The 19,319-nt window shown below is 40.1% G+C and overlaps 1 protein-coding gene across 3 annotated transcripts in view; it reads left to right on the top strand.

The window, feature by feature from the left end:
• The window catches only part of elp3 (elongator acetyltransferase complex subunit 3), an 80,742-nt gene extending 66,962 nt beyond the window's left edge, over window positions 1–13,780 (top strand). For 2 of the 3 annotated variants that reach the window (XM_043680465.1, XM_043680446.1), the window contains one exon: window positions 12,330–13,780. In XM_043680465.1, coding sequence (XP_043536400.1) covers window positions 12,330–12,406 — 77 coding nt within the window. In that variant the 3' untranslated portion in view covers window positions 12,407–13,780. Of the gene's footprint in view, window positions 1–1,551; window positions 1,590–12,329 lie in introns of those variants that run through there. The other variant, XM_043680455.1, reaches the window with a different exon arrangement.
• Window positions 13,781–19,319: the final 5,539 nt, after the last annotated feature.

The raw sequence follows: 19,319 nt of genomic DNA, 5'->3' as shown, positions 1-19,319 counted from the left end.
GCTCGAATTACCCTAGAAAATCACTCACTCAGTTCGAGGATAGTTAGATTCGATTTGATTTGATCTATTATTGTCATTTGCACCTTGGTACAGTGAAAAGTTTTGTTTTGCATGCAGTACGATCAGATCATACCATACAAGTGCATTAGGGTAACAGAACAGAGTGAAAAATACAGTGTGACAGCTGCAGAGGAGGTGTACAAAGAGCAAGATCAACATTAAATCTAAAATTTGAGGACTCCATTTAGATGTCTAATAACAGCAGGGAAGAAGATGTTCTTGATTCTGTTGGCTTTTGTATCATCAGCTGGACTGAAGAGGTTGGAAGCGATTATAATCAGGAATCTTTGATTAGGGATGAGTAATGAATAATGACCTTGGCAATGATGCCCATATCTTATGAAAAGATAAAACGAAAAATAATTAATCGCGGCTGATCTATATGCATGATTTAATCCTCTTTGTCTTTGCATTAAATTCAGTTTCTACCAAAGAAGGATTAGCCTAACAACATTCACAGGTTATGCTCAAGCATATCCATGCAAGTGATAAATGGAGAGCAGTTTTAATCTCTCAACTGGACCCTAAGACACAGTGTCAAGAGAGGAGGAGATATTTGGGCAGGGTATTAAGATTGGTTCAAGTACAGTTCCCACCACCCCATAAAAATTGCAATGTAGTAAGAAAGAGTTGCCACAAGCACAATTATAGAAGTAGTAGAACTTGCTGAAATACTTATCAGATAAACAGCATCTTTTAAATGAAGCAAGAATTGACATTTCAGATTAACGATCTTTCATCAGGTCTCCAGAGAATTTATGTACGAGAACAAACAACTATGGTTGGTGTAGATTTGAAACAAATGTCAAAAAAAATTGCTCAAGAAACTCGGCAGTTCTGGCAGTGTCTGTAGGGATAAAAGCAGGATCACTGGACTCGAAACTTTGTTTTTTTTTCTTGCTGCAGAGTGTTTAAATATTTTTATACAAGTGCAGGGAGGGAAGTGAAGAACAAAAGGGTTGATCTGTGTTGGGATGGGGGCAGGAGAGATTAAATGGCAAAAAAAAGGAACAAAGCCAGAGGATGTGGCAGCACTGTGGGGCAAGTAAAACAGAAGATCTAAAGGAGATGTAAATGGCAAAAGCAGAACCATTACTAAAACTTATTGTCTGAAAATATGGGAGTAGTGATTATGAAATGTAATTTTGAATTCAGAAGGTAATTCAGCAAGGACATGAAACTTAAATTTAACATAATTATATCCTACTTATTCACACAGAGGCATCAAGTCCATCCGCCTCTAATACCTTTTAGCATTGTCAGGTTGAGTGGGACTGCCCCCATCTAGTTTTACTTTTACTTATCCAGAGTGACCAGAGACTCTATTTCATTTTATGTTTAGAATGAACTTTTACTAGCTGTTTTTATATTGCAGCTAGTTTACCCTTTTCTTCTTCCTTTGTTTTGGTCATTTGATTTTTTAAATGTTCCCACTCTTCTGGCTTACCACTACTCTTTGCTACATTGTACATTTTATCTTTAATTTTAAAGGTATCTATAACCTCCTTGGTTAACCATGATTGGTTAATGCCCTTCCTAAAGTACTATTACTTCACTGGGATATATCTTTATGGTGAGTCATAATTGATTTGACTAAACATCTGCCATTGTTCTTGAACTGTCTTTCCTGCTAAACCCCTTTTCATTAAACTTCTTTCGCAGTCCACTTCAGCTAATTCTGCACTAATTCATATGTAATTATTCTCATTTGAGCTTAGCAGCATTGTTTCTGACCCAAAGTTTCCTCCTTTGAAACAGAATGCTAAATTCTACAGTGTTATGGTATCTATTTCTTGGGGATCTTTTACTCTGAGATCATGTATTAAACCTGCCTCATTACAAGTTATCAGATCTGAAATAGTCTGATCCCTATTTGGATCCACAATATGTTGTCCTCAGAAATTGTCCCAGATACACTTTCTCATGGCGACCTCTGTTAATTCAATTTTCCCAATCTACATGAAGATTGAGAGCAGATGCTGGAAGCCAGAGTCAATAGATGTGAAGCTGGAAAAGCACTGCAGGTCAGACAGCATCTGAGGAGCAGGAAAGTCAACGGTTTGGGCTGAAACATTTTGTCAGAACTGGAGATGGGAGGGGAGTGGTGAAGTATTTAGAAGGAAGGGGGTGGGGAATGGTAGATGGGATGGTGATAGGTGGATGCAGTAGGGGGGTTATTGTGATTGGTCAGTTGAGAGCGGGGAGCGGATAGGTGAGTAGGAAGCTGAACAGATTAGATTAGAATGGTGCTGGAAAAGCACAGCAGGTCAGGCAGCATCCGAGGAGCAGGAAAATCGATGTTTTGGGCAAAAGCCCTTCATCATCTATTCCTGATTAGTTCAGGTCAGGGAGGTGAGGAGGAGGATGGTGGTGCGGATATGGGATAAGGCTGGAGATGGAGGAACTTTGAAGCTGGTGAAGTCAACATTGAGGCCACTGGGCTATAAGTAGCCCAGGCGAAATATCAGGTGTTGTTCAGGTGAAGATTGAAGTCATCCATAATTGAGGTGCTGCCTTTTTTTACATTCTCTCATTATCTCCTGATTTATTCTTTGTCCTATAATATGGTAACTATGCAGGGGGTCTATAGATTAGTCCACCAATATCTTGACACAGTGGCTATGGAGAGGATGTTTTCTCTTTTGGTAGATTCCAGAACAGGCATCACTGTTTAAAAATCAGAAGTTCCCATTTTTCTCTGAGATACATGAACCTTCAGAACTGTCCCTGAAAAGACTGTGGATGCTGAGTGCTTGAATACTTTTAAAACAAGAGGTAGGTAGATTCTCGTTAACCATGATTATCAGGAGTATCAATTTGAGATTACAGTCAGATTTATTGAATAGTGGAGCAAACTTGAGGGGATGAATGGCCTATTCCTTCTCTTGATTTATACGTTTATATAAATTAACCCAGTATTATCTGCTTCCGCTTTAGAGCTAGATGCCACACAGTGCCAGAGTTGAAAAAGGACTCGAGACGAGGTCTGATCAGAACTTTATTCAACTCTAGCATAGCCTTCATGCTTTTATATACAAAAATTGTTGGAGTTGTGAGGAGCATTGTCAGAAGATTCAGCAGGATATAGATCAGTTAGAGGCCTGAGCAGAGAAATGGCAGATGGAATTTAATCTGGACAAATGTGAGGTGATGCATTTTGGAAAGTCAAGTACAGGTGGAAATTATATACTGAATGGCAGAACCCTTGGGAATATTGATATGCGGAGGGATCTGGGTGTGCAAGTCCACAGATCACTGAAGGTTGCAGTCCTCGTAGATAAGGTAGTAAAAAGATATATGGCATGCTTGCCTTCATTGGAAGTGGCAACAAGTTTAAGGATAGACAAGTGATGTGCAGCTTTATAGACCTTTAGTTAGACCACACTTGGAATATTGGGTACAGTTCTGGTCACCCCACTACCAGCAGGATATCGATGCTTTGCACAGGGTACAGAAAAGGTTTACCAGGATGTTGCCTGGAATGGGGGAATTTTAGCTATGAAGAAGGGGTGGCAAGACTGGGTTTGTTTTCACTGGAACACAGGGGGTTGAGGGGTGACCTGTTAGAAGTTAAAAAGATTGTGAATGGCATGGATAGAATGGAAAGTATGAGACTTTTTCTCAGGGTGGAAGGATCAATTACTCTGGGATACAGGTTCCACATGCAAGGGGAGTAGTTTAAAAGAGATGTGCAAGATAAGTTTTTCACACAAAGGGCAGTGAGTGCCGAGAACATACTGCCAGTGGAGGTGGTGCAAGCAGATACAATAGTGGCATTCAAAAAATATCTGGACAAATACATAAATATGCAGGGAATGGAGAGATATGGATCCTGTAAATGAACACAGTTTTAGTATGGAAAGGCAAAATGTGTTGGCGCAGGCTTGGCGGGCCAAAGGGCCTGTTCCTGTGCTGTATTGTTCTTTGTATTCTAGCTCCTTTGACACAAAAGGCAAACTTCCCAGAGCCTTTTTAATTATTGTTTATACCTGATTCTGGGTCAATTTGCCCATGTGATTTGAACTCTGGAATCAGAAGTGCAATTTCAAAATTTGTGAATGACGACAAATTGGGATTATAATTGATACTGATGAAGATAATGACAAAATGCAATGATATAATAGTAAACATGCGGAAAGTGTGGATAAATAGCATATGTATTTAATGTAGCTAAGGATGAGGTGGTCCCTATTGTTAGCAAGAATAAGATGTGATATACTGATCAGATAATAGTTTCAATGGGGGAGAGTTAGGATTAGAGTTGCACAAATCATTAGCAATAGCGGCATAGTTTAAAAGGGCCATAAAAAATTACAAACAAGGCACTGGGGCTCATTTTCAGTGTAACTAAATTGAAATGCACATAGTTTTGTTAAACTTGTATAAAACCATGATTAGACTATGTGGACATGTGCTGGTCTCCTTATTACAAATTAAAGTTGATCAAGAGGCACTGAAAGAGGTGCAGAAACATTTACAAGGCTCACACCAGATCTGAGATTATAACTATCATGGAAGATATAACAGGTTGAATCTCTTTGTTCTAGAATTGAGAATATTAATAGTGAGCAGTTCGAAGTCTTTGAAATTATGCTAGACAAGATAGTAGAAACTAATTATCTTTCCATTTGTGGGGAGTCTGAAACATATGTTGTAATTGTAAGATAATCACCAAAGACCCAACGGAGGTTTCAGCAGAAACTTCTTTACCCGGTGAGTGGTGGGCATGTAGAACCTTAGCAGTTGAAGTGAGTAGTATATGCATAGTATATGAGGGTAAAAGCAACAGAAAGATTTGCACTAAGTGTGAAATGAGGAGGTGTGGGAGCAAGCTTCGGTGAAGAACAATCACTGACACAGACTATTGGGTGCAATGCCTGTTTATTTGCTATAAGTATGATGAAATTCTGTTTTGTTGATCAGTTAGCTAGACGACTGGTTTGCAAATCAGTGTGGGTCACCTTCTCAAACTCATTCCACTTTCAGGTTAAACTCACCACCCGGTCTCATCTCTCCAATGAAGAGAGAACTGTCTATAGTCCTGTGGGAGTATCGTGGCTTACCTTTCCGTTCATTCCATTTAATATATTTCCAGTCAGTTCAAGCATTATGAGATATCAAGTGACTAGTTCTGATCACACAGCAAGCAGTAATCTCCAGCTAAATCTGTGAATCTGAACTGATTCTCCTATACTAGCCTGATACGTACAAAGTCAGCTTCAGGTGTTAGATATTTCTCTACAAGAGCCCTTCTTCCCTTATAGGTTTTTTCTAATGAATCTGTTCAGAGATGTTATTACACACCTCTGGAGGATTTGGATGAAGCTAGGCTTCGAGGTAGGGACACTACAACTGCACCCTAAAAACCTCCATATATATATTCTTTTATATACTGTGACAGTGTCCAAATGATTCAATGAACCTTTAATTTCATGGCCTGCTTATCTCTCAGGAACTGATGTTTGAATCTCATGATACTAGATACTTAAAGATCTGAGTGCCTATAGAAGCTGCCATTAGCTCAATGAAAATGTTTAATTCTGAAATGCTTATACTTTGAATGTGATAGCTGCTTAAGTTGAGCATTATCCCACCTGTGAAAAGTAGACAAGGGGGTAATTCTTAATTCTGCGGCATTGGAATCCCAGTGTTAAGTTTAGGAGTTGTGTGTGTATTTATTGATACCTATTGATTGCTGCTAGCTAGTACACCCATACCATAGCTGAAGGTTAATGAGATGGCCCATTATCAACTGTCACCAGGGCAGCTTGTGATCCCAGCCTTAGCCTCAAGCTTTAACTTACATCCACTGGGCTTTAATAAAATGCTTCGATCTCGTTAGAAGAGCAGTGAATGGAACCATGCCAGCTGCTTACTCCAGTGGTTCATGAGAATGCTGACATGTCACGACATCCATTCACATCTATTTTCACTTCTGGTTCAAGTCCTGGACATCCTTAAATCTAGTAGTTTTTTTAAAAGGTAAAATTGCAAGTAATGTTCCCCAGTCTGCCTGAACTTTGCTCATTTATCTTTTGTATTTTCTTTTAATTGTTATACTCCTACCCCTCCACCAGTCACCGTTCTTCCTGTCTGTGCCTAGATAACAACTGTGGGCATCACTGTGAGATGATTACATACTCTTGTGAACTCATTCTGCAGTTTCTAAAGAAATTTCTCACAGGTTTTATTTTAATTCCATCCTTATTTATTTTACTCCTCTAAACCCTGTTCTCAGAGTTAATTTTCTTACATTTCTTTTTGTGTGGTTTATTTCTTGAACATATTGCCACTTCTTCTCCCCACCACCCCAAATCCACCCCCCCTTTTTTTAAAATTTATTTTTTGGTAACCCAAGTTGCCTTAGAATTTTCTCCAGTAATGAAGCAGTAATCAATTACTTTCCTAGTGGAGTCTACAGTACAACACAGGGTGCATCTTGTTTTAAGCAAGTTTTCAGCTGGATGTTCCCAAAATGAACTTTGTTTGAGGAAGAGTGGCAAGATTGATTGCAAGACGTCCAACTCTAAATACCCACAGGGCAGCTGTTTTCTTTATAAATATTAACTGCTGCTCCACAAGACCCCTTCTTCTCCCTTTATGTCAGATGTTTGAGTGAAACAATAATTTAGTGGCCTACTTATCCCACAGGAACAGATATTCCAATCTCATGATACTAAAGCAGCAATGACCTGAATGCCTACAGAAGCTGTCTTTACCTGTGTAAAACATTTAGCACACCTTGGAAGGTGAATGACTGATTAATTTGTAAAATGCATTCTTTTAATTTTATTTGGATCCTTATTGATTGGTCTGTGCAATGTTCTTGTTCTTACTGAATTTCATAATGATTGCTAGAACCGGGTAGCTTACGAGTCCACAGCAATGGGCATTTAGTCAGCTGCATTATGTGAGAGACTGCAGTCACGTGTCGAACAGATTAGCAATTGGGTGTGATGTGTTTTCTTTTCCAAATGACCTCAGGATGCTGGTTGAGCCTCTTCTTTTAATGGCAGACCTAGTCCATGTGTTCAACTCCTCACTCGACAAAGCCATTAAGCTATCAGAGGAGCCAGAGAAGTCATTTAAAAGATGAACAATGACAAGCATTTGAAATTAAATTGCATTTTTGTAATGAATGGCTTTAATAGAATAAAATGTCCGAAAGAACTTGTGCTTTCAGATCCTACATCCCCTCTCCTGTCCCCAAGATAGAAATCTGAAATAAAGTAGTGAATGTAGAGAATTTTGCCATGAGATTTTGGATGAACTGAATTATTCTAGTTCAGAAGTTCCAAAGCTGCTGTTGTGAAAATAAACTGGTTCAAGGTGTGAAAAACAGTGATGCTTGGAGCTGTGAAAGGAAGTGGGAGGTTTTGCATCAGGTAATTCCTTGAAGCTACACTTCAAAAACAAAATAACTGCACTTGTGGCACAATAACCTGCAAATTGATACATATATATTTATGCAGAGTTTGGAAGCATAGAGCTATATTTAGTAGGATGGACGTCTTCAGGCTGGCTCTCCATTCCCTTCCCCCAATGGGGAGGGAGCAAATTTACATAATGACGCAGTATATGACGATACTCTCCATTACACTTGGGTTCAAGGGGTCCTTGTGACTCAGAATGCCTCGTGTAATTACAAGATAAGGGTTGACAGATGTTACAATTGCAATGATTAATGATCCTGTGATACAGATTCCCTGGTTGAATCTCCATCAGTAACTCTGAAGTTTTGCCCTGTAGAAAGCTAAGTAACACCAAATAACATTAGTATCCACAATCTTTGGAGCAGTGCACTATGTGCAACATGTAAGCTGATGAACTGTTTGGTATTTCACACAGTTAAAGCTCATTATTTTCCAATTGTGTTTATCATGAAATTATTGCAGCACAACAAAACCATTTGGCCTGTTATATCCTGTGCCAGTTCTTTAGAAGAGCCATCTAATTAAACCCATTTTTTTGTTCTGTCCCCATAGCTTTCTAAATTTATACAGTTCTCTTTTGAATGTTGCCATTCACTCTGCTTCAACTCACAGTATTAAAAGAATTCTTCTCATCTTTGGTTTATTTGCCAATCATTTTAATTCACTGCATCCTCTGATTGCTGACCGTTGTACGACTGGATAGTTTTTTTCTTATTTAATTTATCAAAGCCGGTCATTATTCATGATCTTCTCTGCTCTTCTCTAACCGCAACTTTTCCACAAACTTTTCTCCAATACCATTCTAATAAAGCCTTTCCAAGTCTTTGACATTCTTACAAATGGAGTTCGTACAATTGTTTATTTGAGTTTTACTCAAAATACCAGGTTTTGGATCCGTGAGCCTATTCAGTGATCCGATTACATCTTTGCTGTAATGTACCTCAACTCTCTCTTTGTTCCACATTCCCTAATACTCTTGTTCAGCAAAAATCTACTGTTCTCCATCTTAAAAGTTTCGATTAATACACAGGAGTCCTGGCTTTTGGGAGCAAGAATTTATGTTATATCTCACCAAAATAACCATTTGGAATTAAACTAGGACTGCCCAGACTCTTTTAGAAAAGGATCCTTTAAAAGCCAGCAGAGAGAGAGAATCCAGCAGTCTGAATCCAGCAAAAAGAGTGAAAGGGCATTTTAGCAAAAAGTACTGTTCACAGTTTCAAACAATTCACGTGTGTGTGTGTGTGTATATATACATAGTTTGTTTGCTGTTGCCTATAAATCAATATTCAGAATGTATTTTGAAAGCTGGAAGATGCCTATAAACTGTTGGGGTTAATGTGCTGCCTCTGTCAGATTCTAAATTTCCTGAGTTCACTGGTGTGTGAGGTGCTTGCGTCAATATAATTCCGGTAAATGTTAATATCCTCTACTCAGGAAGATTCACTGCTGTCTCTGCTGTGTTTTTATGGTTTATTGTGAAACACAGATGTCTGCTAATAATATTGATCTTTTATATTCCTCCTCTTACGATCCTTCTGATTGTTGCACCCGCCGTCTTTCTTGACAGTAGTAACTCATTGAGCAGAGTTTCTGCAGACACTGCTGACTTTCGGGTTCCTTTCCATACTTTGAAAGAGCTGTCACTGGGGTGGACGCAACTTAACCTGATAGCTGGGGATTGGACTTGTTCTAGTCACGTGGTTGCTGCTATTCTTAGAGAGATTGCTGCTGGATGGGTGGGAACAAAGTGGTGTGTGATTGTGGGACAGAAAGCTGTCTCTTTGTGAGAACAGGGAGACAGACACTCAGACCCTCAAGTCTGACCCATCTTGTTGGTTCATTAGCTGATCTGCATCTTGACTCCCTGTTGCTCCAGATCCTTTGATATCCCATCTAACAATAAAATATTAATCATTGATTTGAAAGCTCTAATCATCACAGTCCATAGCCTTTTGTATAAAGATGTATTTCCTGATTTCCTGTCTAACTCTGGATTCCCCACTAAAGGAAGGAACTTTCCTCTGTCAATTGTCTAATTCCATCATCATTTTAAACTGTGGATGGCCTAGAATTGAATGCAGTTCTCCACATGATTCCAACCAACTGACCTCTGTCCAACTGAAGAATCATTTTCTTCTCCATATTCCAAATCCCTTGAGAGGGCAACATTACAGTAAAATGCTTGAACACTCTTCCAATATGTGCATTAGTTTTGTCTGATTTCTATACCTCAATACACAATTGCTTTGTTTTACTCATCAATATAATGTGTATGAATTGTATATCCTTGTGGGGCATCGTAGCAGTAAATGGATAGATATGGGTGCTCGACAGGGCAAAATGTGTATATTTTTTGACACTACTTCATATTTTGTGTACAGAGCTATCTGGGTTTAGCACATGGACTTGAGAGTCCAGTAATGGCATCACTGTATACACAATGAGACGTTAACACAGTGATGTGGTATTCCATGTCTCCTCAAATAGAACACACATATATACTTGAGGCGGATAAGATCATCTCTAACTATAAACCTTCCTTTTAACCAATGAGGTGTGAGCCGTTTTACTGAAAAGCAACCAATGGGGATTGTACCAGTTACCGGCACTAAGTCGGTGAGGTTTGAGCCAGTTACTGGCACCGTGCCAGTTGGGTTTGAGCCAGTTACCGGCACCATGCCAGTTGGGTTTGAGCCAGTTACCGGCACCGTGCCCGTGGGGTTTGAGCTGGTTACTGGCACTGTGCCAGTGGGATTTGCTCTGGTTACCAGCACTGTGCCAGTGGGGTTTGAACTGGTTACCGCCACTGAGCCAGTGTAGTTTGAGCTGATTACTGGTAATTAGCCAGATGGGGTTTGAGCTGGTGAAATGGCAGATGATGAAATCCCTTGTCGTCTTTTTAGGTTTCTGTTCAGAGAGTCGTACAGATGTACAGCACAGAAATAGATCCTTTGGTCCAAGTCGTCCATTGCGACCAGATATCCCAACCCAATTTAGTCCCACCTGCCAGGACCCGGCCCACATCCCTCCGAACCCTTCCTGTTCATATACTCATCCAGGTGCCGTTTAAATGTTGCAATTGTACCAGCCTCCACCACTTCCTCTGGCAGCTCATTCCACACATGCGCCACACTCTGCATGAAAAAGTTGCCCCTTAAGTCTCTTTTATATCTTTCCCCTCTCACCCTAAACCTATGCCCTCTCGCTCTGGACTCCACCACTCCAGGGAAAAGACCTTGTCTATTTATCCTATCCATGCCCCTCATGATTTTATAAACCTCTATAAAGTCACCCCTCTGCCTCCGACGCTCCAGGGAAAACAGCCCCAGCCTATTCAACTTCTCCCTATAGCTCAAATCCTCCAACCCTGGCAATATCCTTGTAAATCTTTTCTGAACCCTTCCAAGTTTCACAACATCCTTCCAATACTAAGGAGATCAGATTGCACACAATATTCCAACAGTGGCCTAACCAATATCCTGTACAGCTGCAACATGACATCCCAACTCCTGTACTCAGTACTCTTACCAATAAAGGAAAGCATACCAAACACCTTCTTCACTATCCTATCTACCTGTGACTCCACTCTCAAGGAGCTATGAACCTGCACTCCAAGGTCTCTTTGTTCAGCAACACTCCCTGAGACCTTACCATTAAGTATATATGTAATGCTAAGATTTGCTTTTCCAAAATGCAGCACCTAGCATTTATCTAAATTAAACTCCATCTGCCACTCCTCAGTACATTGGCCCATCTGATCAAGATCCTATTGTAATCCGAGGTAACCTTTGCTGTCCACCACACCTCCAATTCTGCAAACTTACTAACTTATACCTCTTATGCTCACATCCAAATCATTCATATAAATGATGAAAAACAGTAGACCCAGCACTAATCCTTGTGGCACTCCACTGGTCACAGGCCTCTAGTCTGAAAAAAAACCCTCCACCACCACCCTTTGTCTCTACCTTTGAGCTGGTTCTGTATCCAAATGGCTAGTTCTCTCTGTATTCCATGAGATCTAACTTTGCTAACCAGTCTCCCATGGTGAACCTTGACAAAAGCCTTACTGAAGTGCATACAGATCACATCTACTGCTCTGTCCTCATCAATCCTTTTTGTTACTTCAAAAAACTCAATCAAGTTTGAGAGTCATGATTTCCCACGCACAAAGCTATGCTGACTATCCCTAATCAGTCCTTACCTTTCCAAATACATGTACATCCTGTCCCTCAGATTTCTCTCCAACCACTTGCCACCATCGATATCAGGCTCACTGATCTATAGTTCCCTGGCTTGTTCTTAAACAGTGGCACTACGTTAGCCAACCTCCAGTCTTCCGGCATTTCACCTGTGATTATCGATGATACAAATATCTCAGCAAGAGGCCCAGCAATCACTTCCCTAGCTTCCCACAGTGTTCTAGGGTACACCTGATCAGGTCCTGGGGATTTATCCACTTTTATGTGTTTCAAGACATCCAGCACTTTCTCCTCTGTAATATGGACATTTTTCAAGATGTCACCATCTATTTCCCTACATTCTATATCTTGCATGTCCTTTTCCTTAGTAAATACTGATGCAAAATACTCATTTAGTATTTCCCCCGTCTCCTGCAGCTCCACACAAAGGCTGCCTTGCTGATCTTGGAGGCGCTAGATTAGAGTGATGCTGAAAAAGCACAGCAGGTCAGGGAGCAGGAAAGTCAACTTTTCGGGCAAAATCCCTTCATCAGGAATCAGGCCCTATTCTTTCCCTAGTTACCCTTTTGTCCTTAATATATTTGTAAAAACTCTTTGGATTCTCCTTAATGTGATGTCCTTTCTTTTCCAGGTGTTGGTACAAGGAACTACTACAGGAAGATTGGTTATGAATTGGAAGGACCGTATATGGTCAAACGTTTGGACTGAGCTCGTTCATTTTCCAGCAATTGTTGAGCAGGGTGCTGTTTGAAAATCCTGACCACTGCAAGCTGTGCTTTTAAAAATGATTTTGCTTTGTTGAACCACCCAATCAGCAAAATCATAGATTCATTATGCTAGTTTTGACAAACTATGTGGCTTGTCTGGATTGAAAATGGCAATTGATTGTCAGGTCCAACATGACCTCAGTCACATAAGGATTGTGAGCAGGCTTCCCCTCTGTTACAACAATAGACTATCCTTGTTATACACGTGTGGATCCAGCCAAAGGAGGATTTTATATTGTCACACAAGACAATGATGGATACAGGTGGTTATTTGGCTCCCCACTGAAATATCGAATTACTTATTGATTCATAGATTTTGCTTTCCTCTTCCCATATTTCTTCTGTTCTTCAAGGTTGAAAGGCACCTGGCTCTCCATACACAGGACTCTGACAGATTGGGTTGTTGGGACTGAGCACTCGTTCCAGCTGTTGAAGTTGTTCAACAGCAGGTGGTTTTAGGAAATGGAGTTTACAATATTTACAGGTTAATTGGTCAGTCATTGGTAAAGGTCCATTGAGATGGTGGTGCAAAAGTAACCATTACAATTTAACTGATGAATGTTTGAAATATTAAATACATTTTAACATTATCATTTACTTGATTAAAAAGGGGTGAATTATTTTTGTAATGAGTTCAACAAATCTTGACATTATGGTAAAGGATGTTTATTTCAAAGGGTTAATTTCTTTATCTCAGTTGTAGTATTTGTAGGATTGCTTCACCATTGTGGTAGAAAAATTGTTGGACTAAAGTTATGTGAAATACAGAAGAGAAATTGCCTAGAACAGCATGACATCCCTTCCCACGCCATCAGGACAATCTCCTCCACTGAAAGGATTCTAAAACCTAAAAACACTACCATCTGATCACTGCCTTCTCCTCCCTGTCATCTCTTCCTCCTCTTCTCCCCCACCCCCCTGAAAAAAAATTGTTTCCCTGACAAAGACCACCCTAAATCTCACCACTTCCACTCCTCACCCGAGCCCTGTAGCAACTGTAGAATTGATCTGCTGAAGTCTTGCCTACAAATTCAGATAGGCTCACTCATTGACTTTGCTTATGTGGAAAGTCAAATGCAACAGCAGGCTGTTACAAATGAAACTACTCTCAAACGATTTAACAGCTGTGAGTGCTGCCAATCTTTGCAACAAATCACATGGAAGCACATTTTGGGGAAAAAAATGTCATGGACTTCTCAGATTGAAAGATCATCCAGTGCAGTTCAGCTGCAAAAATTAGACATTGCTGAGTTACATATTTTGAAATTCTGAAAATCTTTTGCATACTTAATTCAATAAAGTGGGAACTTTTAAATGTCATTTTCTGTTCATGAAGCTGGCAGTACTTTACCAAACGTGTTCATTTTGGTTTGAAATAGTTGAGCAATCCTCCAATCCCTTTTTTCACTTCGCACAGGTTCCAGCAGACACTGACAATATTAATGGTGCTAACATATGCAGTGATCATCTGATCTTAATGATCTCTGACACAGTAATTACTCTATAGGCTGACTTCTGTCTGTGCTGGGGTGCCCCACTACTAACAGTTCCCAAATTTAAGTGCTGCTCATAAGACTTATTAGTTCTTTGTTTTTAGCTGCTTCAATTATTATTTTCTCAGTATTGGTCATTTTCCACAAGCTTGCTGCCCGCCTATTAGATTCGTGGTGATCTGTTTGATTATCTAATTATATTTTACTAAAACTGCCCCAGGTGATCAATGAGAGTTTGACTGAACACTTGGTACATCTTTTATTAGATAACACACATACACACATTTGCTACAAGCAAGACAATTTTTCTCAAACTGTACACTTAGGACTATCTTATTACAGTACAATTTTTCCAAAGGGAAAGTCATTCATCACAGAATTAATTTACTTACTGCAAAACAAAACAACAAAAAAGCTGGAGGTGAGGGAATGAGCTGCCATATTGGCAGCAAAGTGCTTCCACTGTGAAACAGTGAAAGATTCATACTGGAGGCACTGAAAGCCTCTTATCAATAGCTCCTTGTCTTGGCTCTCTACTGCTCTCCCATTGTGTGGAGCCACCTCCCCTTACTGAAACTGACATGGAACTTTCCTTACTTAGTTTTTCTCATATTCTGTTGATCATTGTGCTGATCTCACATTTAAGTATTGACTTTTTCACTGACAGATGGTGAACTGAATCCCAGAATGTTTTGTTTTGATGGATTTCTTTCTTAAAATATGAATATATGAAAATTGGAGCAGAAGGAGCCCTAGATCCTATTCTGGCATTAAGTAAGATAATTGATCTATTTATGTTTCAAACTCCACATTCCCATCTATCCCTAAACCTTTGATTCCCTTGACTAACGAGAATCTACTTCCACCTTAATATTCAATGCCCCGTGAGGCAGGGAGTTCCAAAGCTGAAAAACCCTTAAGAGGAATAATGCCCATATGCATTAAAAGGGTACACTTAATTTTTAAACAGCGCCACTGATTCTGGACTGATCCACAAGACGACATATCCTTCCATGTAAACCTTCTTAAAGACCATTCAGTATCTTATTCACTTCAATACAGTCACCCTTCACTTTCCTAAGTTCTAGTGGAAACACGCCGAGTCTGTTCAACCTTTTCTCAAGACAACCCACTCATTTCAGGTATCAATTTAGGAAACCTCTTCTAAGACGCCTCCAATGTCTTTATACGGAGACTAAAGCTCTCCAGCAATAGCTCAAAATCAAACATCTTGGGGGAAGAGTGGTAGTGACCCTACATCTAAGCAGAGACCTGGATTCCAGTCCCACCTGCTCCAGAGGTGCATAATAAAATCCCCGAACAGGTTGTTTAGAAAATATATTTAAGATGTAGACCAAAATCTTAAAGCAAATCCTGTTCAACTGAAACATTTTATTTAAGATAATGTGCAACATTTGTTTAGCTTTGACCTGTGTTACCCAGAAGAATGATGGCAGCAGGTGCATCAGAACATCACGACCAGCAAGTTCCTGTCCAAGTCATCAGCCTTCCTCACCTGGCACAATACTGTCATTACTTCACTTGTCACTGGATCAGGCCCCGGTACCACCCTAATAGCACTGTCGGTGTACCTGTACCAGATCAATTGTAGCAGTTCCAGATGGCAGCTCACCACTACATTTTCAGGTGCAACTAGAGATGGCCAATAAATGATGGCTTTGCCAGAATACTGAAAGCCCAAAAACAAAGTTACAGTTCAAAAATTATGTCTTCCCATTTGGTCAACTCTGCCTAAAGGGATAGTTGCAAATTTAGTGAGGATGTATTTCTTCACTGCATCGGAATAGATTTTTGACCAGGTATAACATAGAATGGGAGAAATTTTGAGGAAATTAACACTTGTTCTGCCACCTCCAGACATATTATAGACACCTTGATTCATTTTCACTCTATATGATGTGGCTCTGATGGCACTTCTCACTCTTAACCAGGCCACTGCTGAGCTCAATATCATTAATCTATCAGCCATTAAATAAGCGGTATTCACAGGAGCAGAAATCTTTTCAGCCTCAGAAAGCAAAAAAAAAGCATTTCACAGTTCTGTTCCTTCGACTGTGCAGTAATTTCTATATGGAAAATGCATCAGCTGGTGCAGAAAATGAATCCTTTCTTTAAAGAAAAAAGCAAGATGCTGCATACTGTAATCTCCAGTACAAATTACAAATCAGAGCTTTTATGTGTGAATTATGCACTTAGTGGGAGGTGGATTGTGTGGAGATTCTCGCTGAGGAGTTGCAAGCATTTCGTGAAATTCTTTCCAGAAAGTTTCAGCAATTTTCACTTCCATTGCTTAGTTTGAATGACCACATTACAGAGAAGAGTGAATCACTGAGTGACTTACTGGGCTGATAAGAATGGCTCACATTGTGTAAAGGGGTCATCCAGCTTGGTTCACTGCGGTCTTCAATAGATGATCTTCAATAGACGAGTGCTTAATTGGTTTCACAGTCAGCAAAGACACTTTTTAAGCAATCAGAGATCGCTTTAACGTTCAATAATGAGCCAAAAGCAGATGAAATTCTGCAATGTTATCTCGTGTCTAAGATTAAAAAAAGGTTTTTAGAAAGTATGTTCCTGAAATACTTCTTCCCTTTTTCCTGCATTTTCTCAGCCCATAAACTGATTCCAAGAAATGTAGTGATTTGGGTGAGTTCCATTGTGATGAACTGGTGGCTCAGTGGTTAGCATTGTGGCCTCACAGCACCAGGGACCCGGGTTCAATTCCAGCCTTGGGCAACTGTCTGTGTGGAGTTTGCACATTCTTGTCTGTGTGGGTTTCCTCTGGGTGCTCCGGTTTCCTCCCACAGTCCAAAGATGTGCACGTTAGGTGAATTGGCTATGCTAAATTGCCTGTAGTGTTAGGTGCATTAGTCGATGTAAATGTAGGGGAATGGGTCTGGGGGGGTTGCTCTTCAGAGGGTCGGTGTGGACTTGTTGGGCCGAAGGGCCTGTTTCCACACTGTAGGGAATCTAATCTAACTCTGCTTGTTCTTTGCTTGACCCAATGCAGAATTTCTTTGAAGTGAGAGCAATATCAAATTGTTAATAGTGCTTAAAATAACAGCAGAGCAACCTGACACCTAAAGATCCAGATGTGCAAGATATAAAACTTATATAGATCCAAGTGACAAATATGGACAATAGTAGGGCAGGACTGTCAGAAAATAGATGGGCAAACTCTAATCCTCCATTGGGAAATTGACCTTTGTATTCTTTAAACTGGGTATCATCAGACAGGAAGGGATGGCATGTATTTAAAAAATACAAATCTGTCATTGGAGTTTGCTGGCCCATTACTGTATTATCACATTAAGCTAAATTACCTATAACTGTTTAGTATGTTAAATACCTTTTTGCAGCCAAATTGAATTTCTATTAAATATGCAGGCATTTAATTTGTTTGTTGGAGTATTTGGCTATGATAAACTGTCCCACATATATTTAAAACTTATTTGTAGAGCTCATTCGAAAGAAAACCTTTGTGCTGTACTTCTTAGAGAGAATTTTCCATTTCTTTATTCTTTCACAGGATGTGCGTATCACTAGGTAGGCTAGCTAATATTGTCCAACCCCAACTGGCCTCCAGGTGGTGTGGAGGTGACATCTTCTGAACTATTAGTCTACCATAAAAGTATATTAAAACAGTTCCCAAATCAGGATGGTATGTGGCTTGCAGATGGTCCAAAGATGTGCAGAGCCAAAAATTTGCCTTGTAGTATCCACTGATGTGAACATTAAGAGGAATACCAGGGTAAAAACCAATGCGGAGTTACTGGGATGCTGTTTGAAGGTTCAGTGCATACTCAGTGTGCCAAACAGCCTCTTTTTGCAGTGCAGGGAATTTAAGGCTGTAAAGTACAATGTTGTTCCTAGAACTTGGAATACTGCACCAGGCTCAGAATAGAAAGGCTCAGTGGTTAGCACTGCTGCCTCATGGCACCAGGGACCCACGTTCGATTCCAGCCTCAGGCCACTAAATGTGTGGAGTTTGCATATTCTCCCTGTGAGTTTCCTCTGGATGCTCTTGTTTCCACCCGCAATCCAAAAAAAAGTGCGAATTAGATGAACTGGCCATGGTAAATTGCCCATAGTGTTTAGGGATGTGTAGGTTAGGTGCATTAGTCAGAGGTAAATATAGAATAATAGGGTAGGAGAATGAGTCTGGGTGGGTTACTCTTTGGAGGGCCAGTGGGGACTTGTTGGGCAAAAAGGGCCTGTTTCCACACTTGTAGGGAATTCTAAATGTTAGCAGGACAGTTTATTGAAAATGGCAAACAACTGGAGGTCAGGGACAGAGTGGAGGTGTTCCAGTCAGTATTTGGTGTCTGTCAATTTTGATTAGATCAAAATTAGTATGTGTGAAACATTGTTTCAGCTAGATGGTGTATTTAGGGCCTTGCTGAGGTGATGGTGAATGGGCAACTGTTACACCTGCTATTGCATAGGAAGATATCATGGGGAGTGAGATAGGATTAGGAAATGACAGGAGTGGACTAGGATGGACAAAATACCTTTTTAAAATACTTTTGACAGAGGCAATTTATGACACCTTTCCAGTTCTGAAGAGTCATACCAATCTGGAAATGTTAATTTCTATTTTCATAGACGCTGCCCGGCCTGCAGAGTTTCTCCAACAGCTTATGTTTACTGCCACTGTACACCACTGGTGGAGGGAGTGAATGCTCAAGGTAGTATAAGAGGTCAAAAAGAAAGTGAGGTAGAGCTTCTTCAAGGAAGGCATTTTCCTGAAGAAGGGCCTGTGCCCGAAACGTCGAATCTCCTGGTCCCTGGATGCTGCCTGACCTGCTGCGCTGTTCCAGCAATAAAGTTTCAAAACAGTATAAAGAGGTCAGTCAAGCTGGGTGCACTCTCCTCGAAGATGTTGAGCTTCTTTGATGGATTTAGCTAACAGATTAAGTAATACTTCATAGTTTTACAATTACAGAATGATGTTTTCACCAGAGCTTCCCAGAAGTTCATTTATGTTGTCCATTACTACTACTCCTGTAACAGCTATCATAGAGTTATAGCACAAAAAGGGCTCTTCAGTCCATCAAGTCTGGGCTGGTCAACATAACAGCTACCAACCTTTTGAATGAATTTCAGAGATGATGGACTGTTTTAGTAATAGATGCAGAGACTGACTCATCTCTGCAAGTGATTCACCCATAGCAAAAAAGTTAAATCAAGCTAGGTGGTTTCATTTCATCAGTTTCAACTCTTGCTATTGATAGGAGAGAGAGATTTTATTACTTTATCTATTCTATACAGAGATGGGTGGGGACAAATTCAAACTCAAAATCAGATCATAAGAACCTTTTCATCACTATCTTTCTATTC

This window comes from Chiloscyllium plagiosum, chromosome 3 (assembly GCF_004010195.1).
Source record: "Chiloscyllium plagiosum isolate BGI_BamShark_2017 chromosome 3, ASM401019v2, whole genome shotgun sequence".
Taxonomy (NCBI): domain Eukaryota; kingdom Metazoa; phylum Chordata; class Chondrichthyes; order Orectolobiformes; family Hemiscylliidae; genus Chiloscyllium; species Chiloscyllium plagiosum.
Note: the sequence above shows the minus strand (reverse complement) of the source record. Positions and strands in the feature narration are given on the sequence as shown.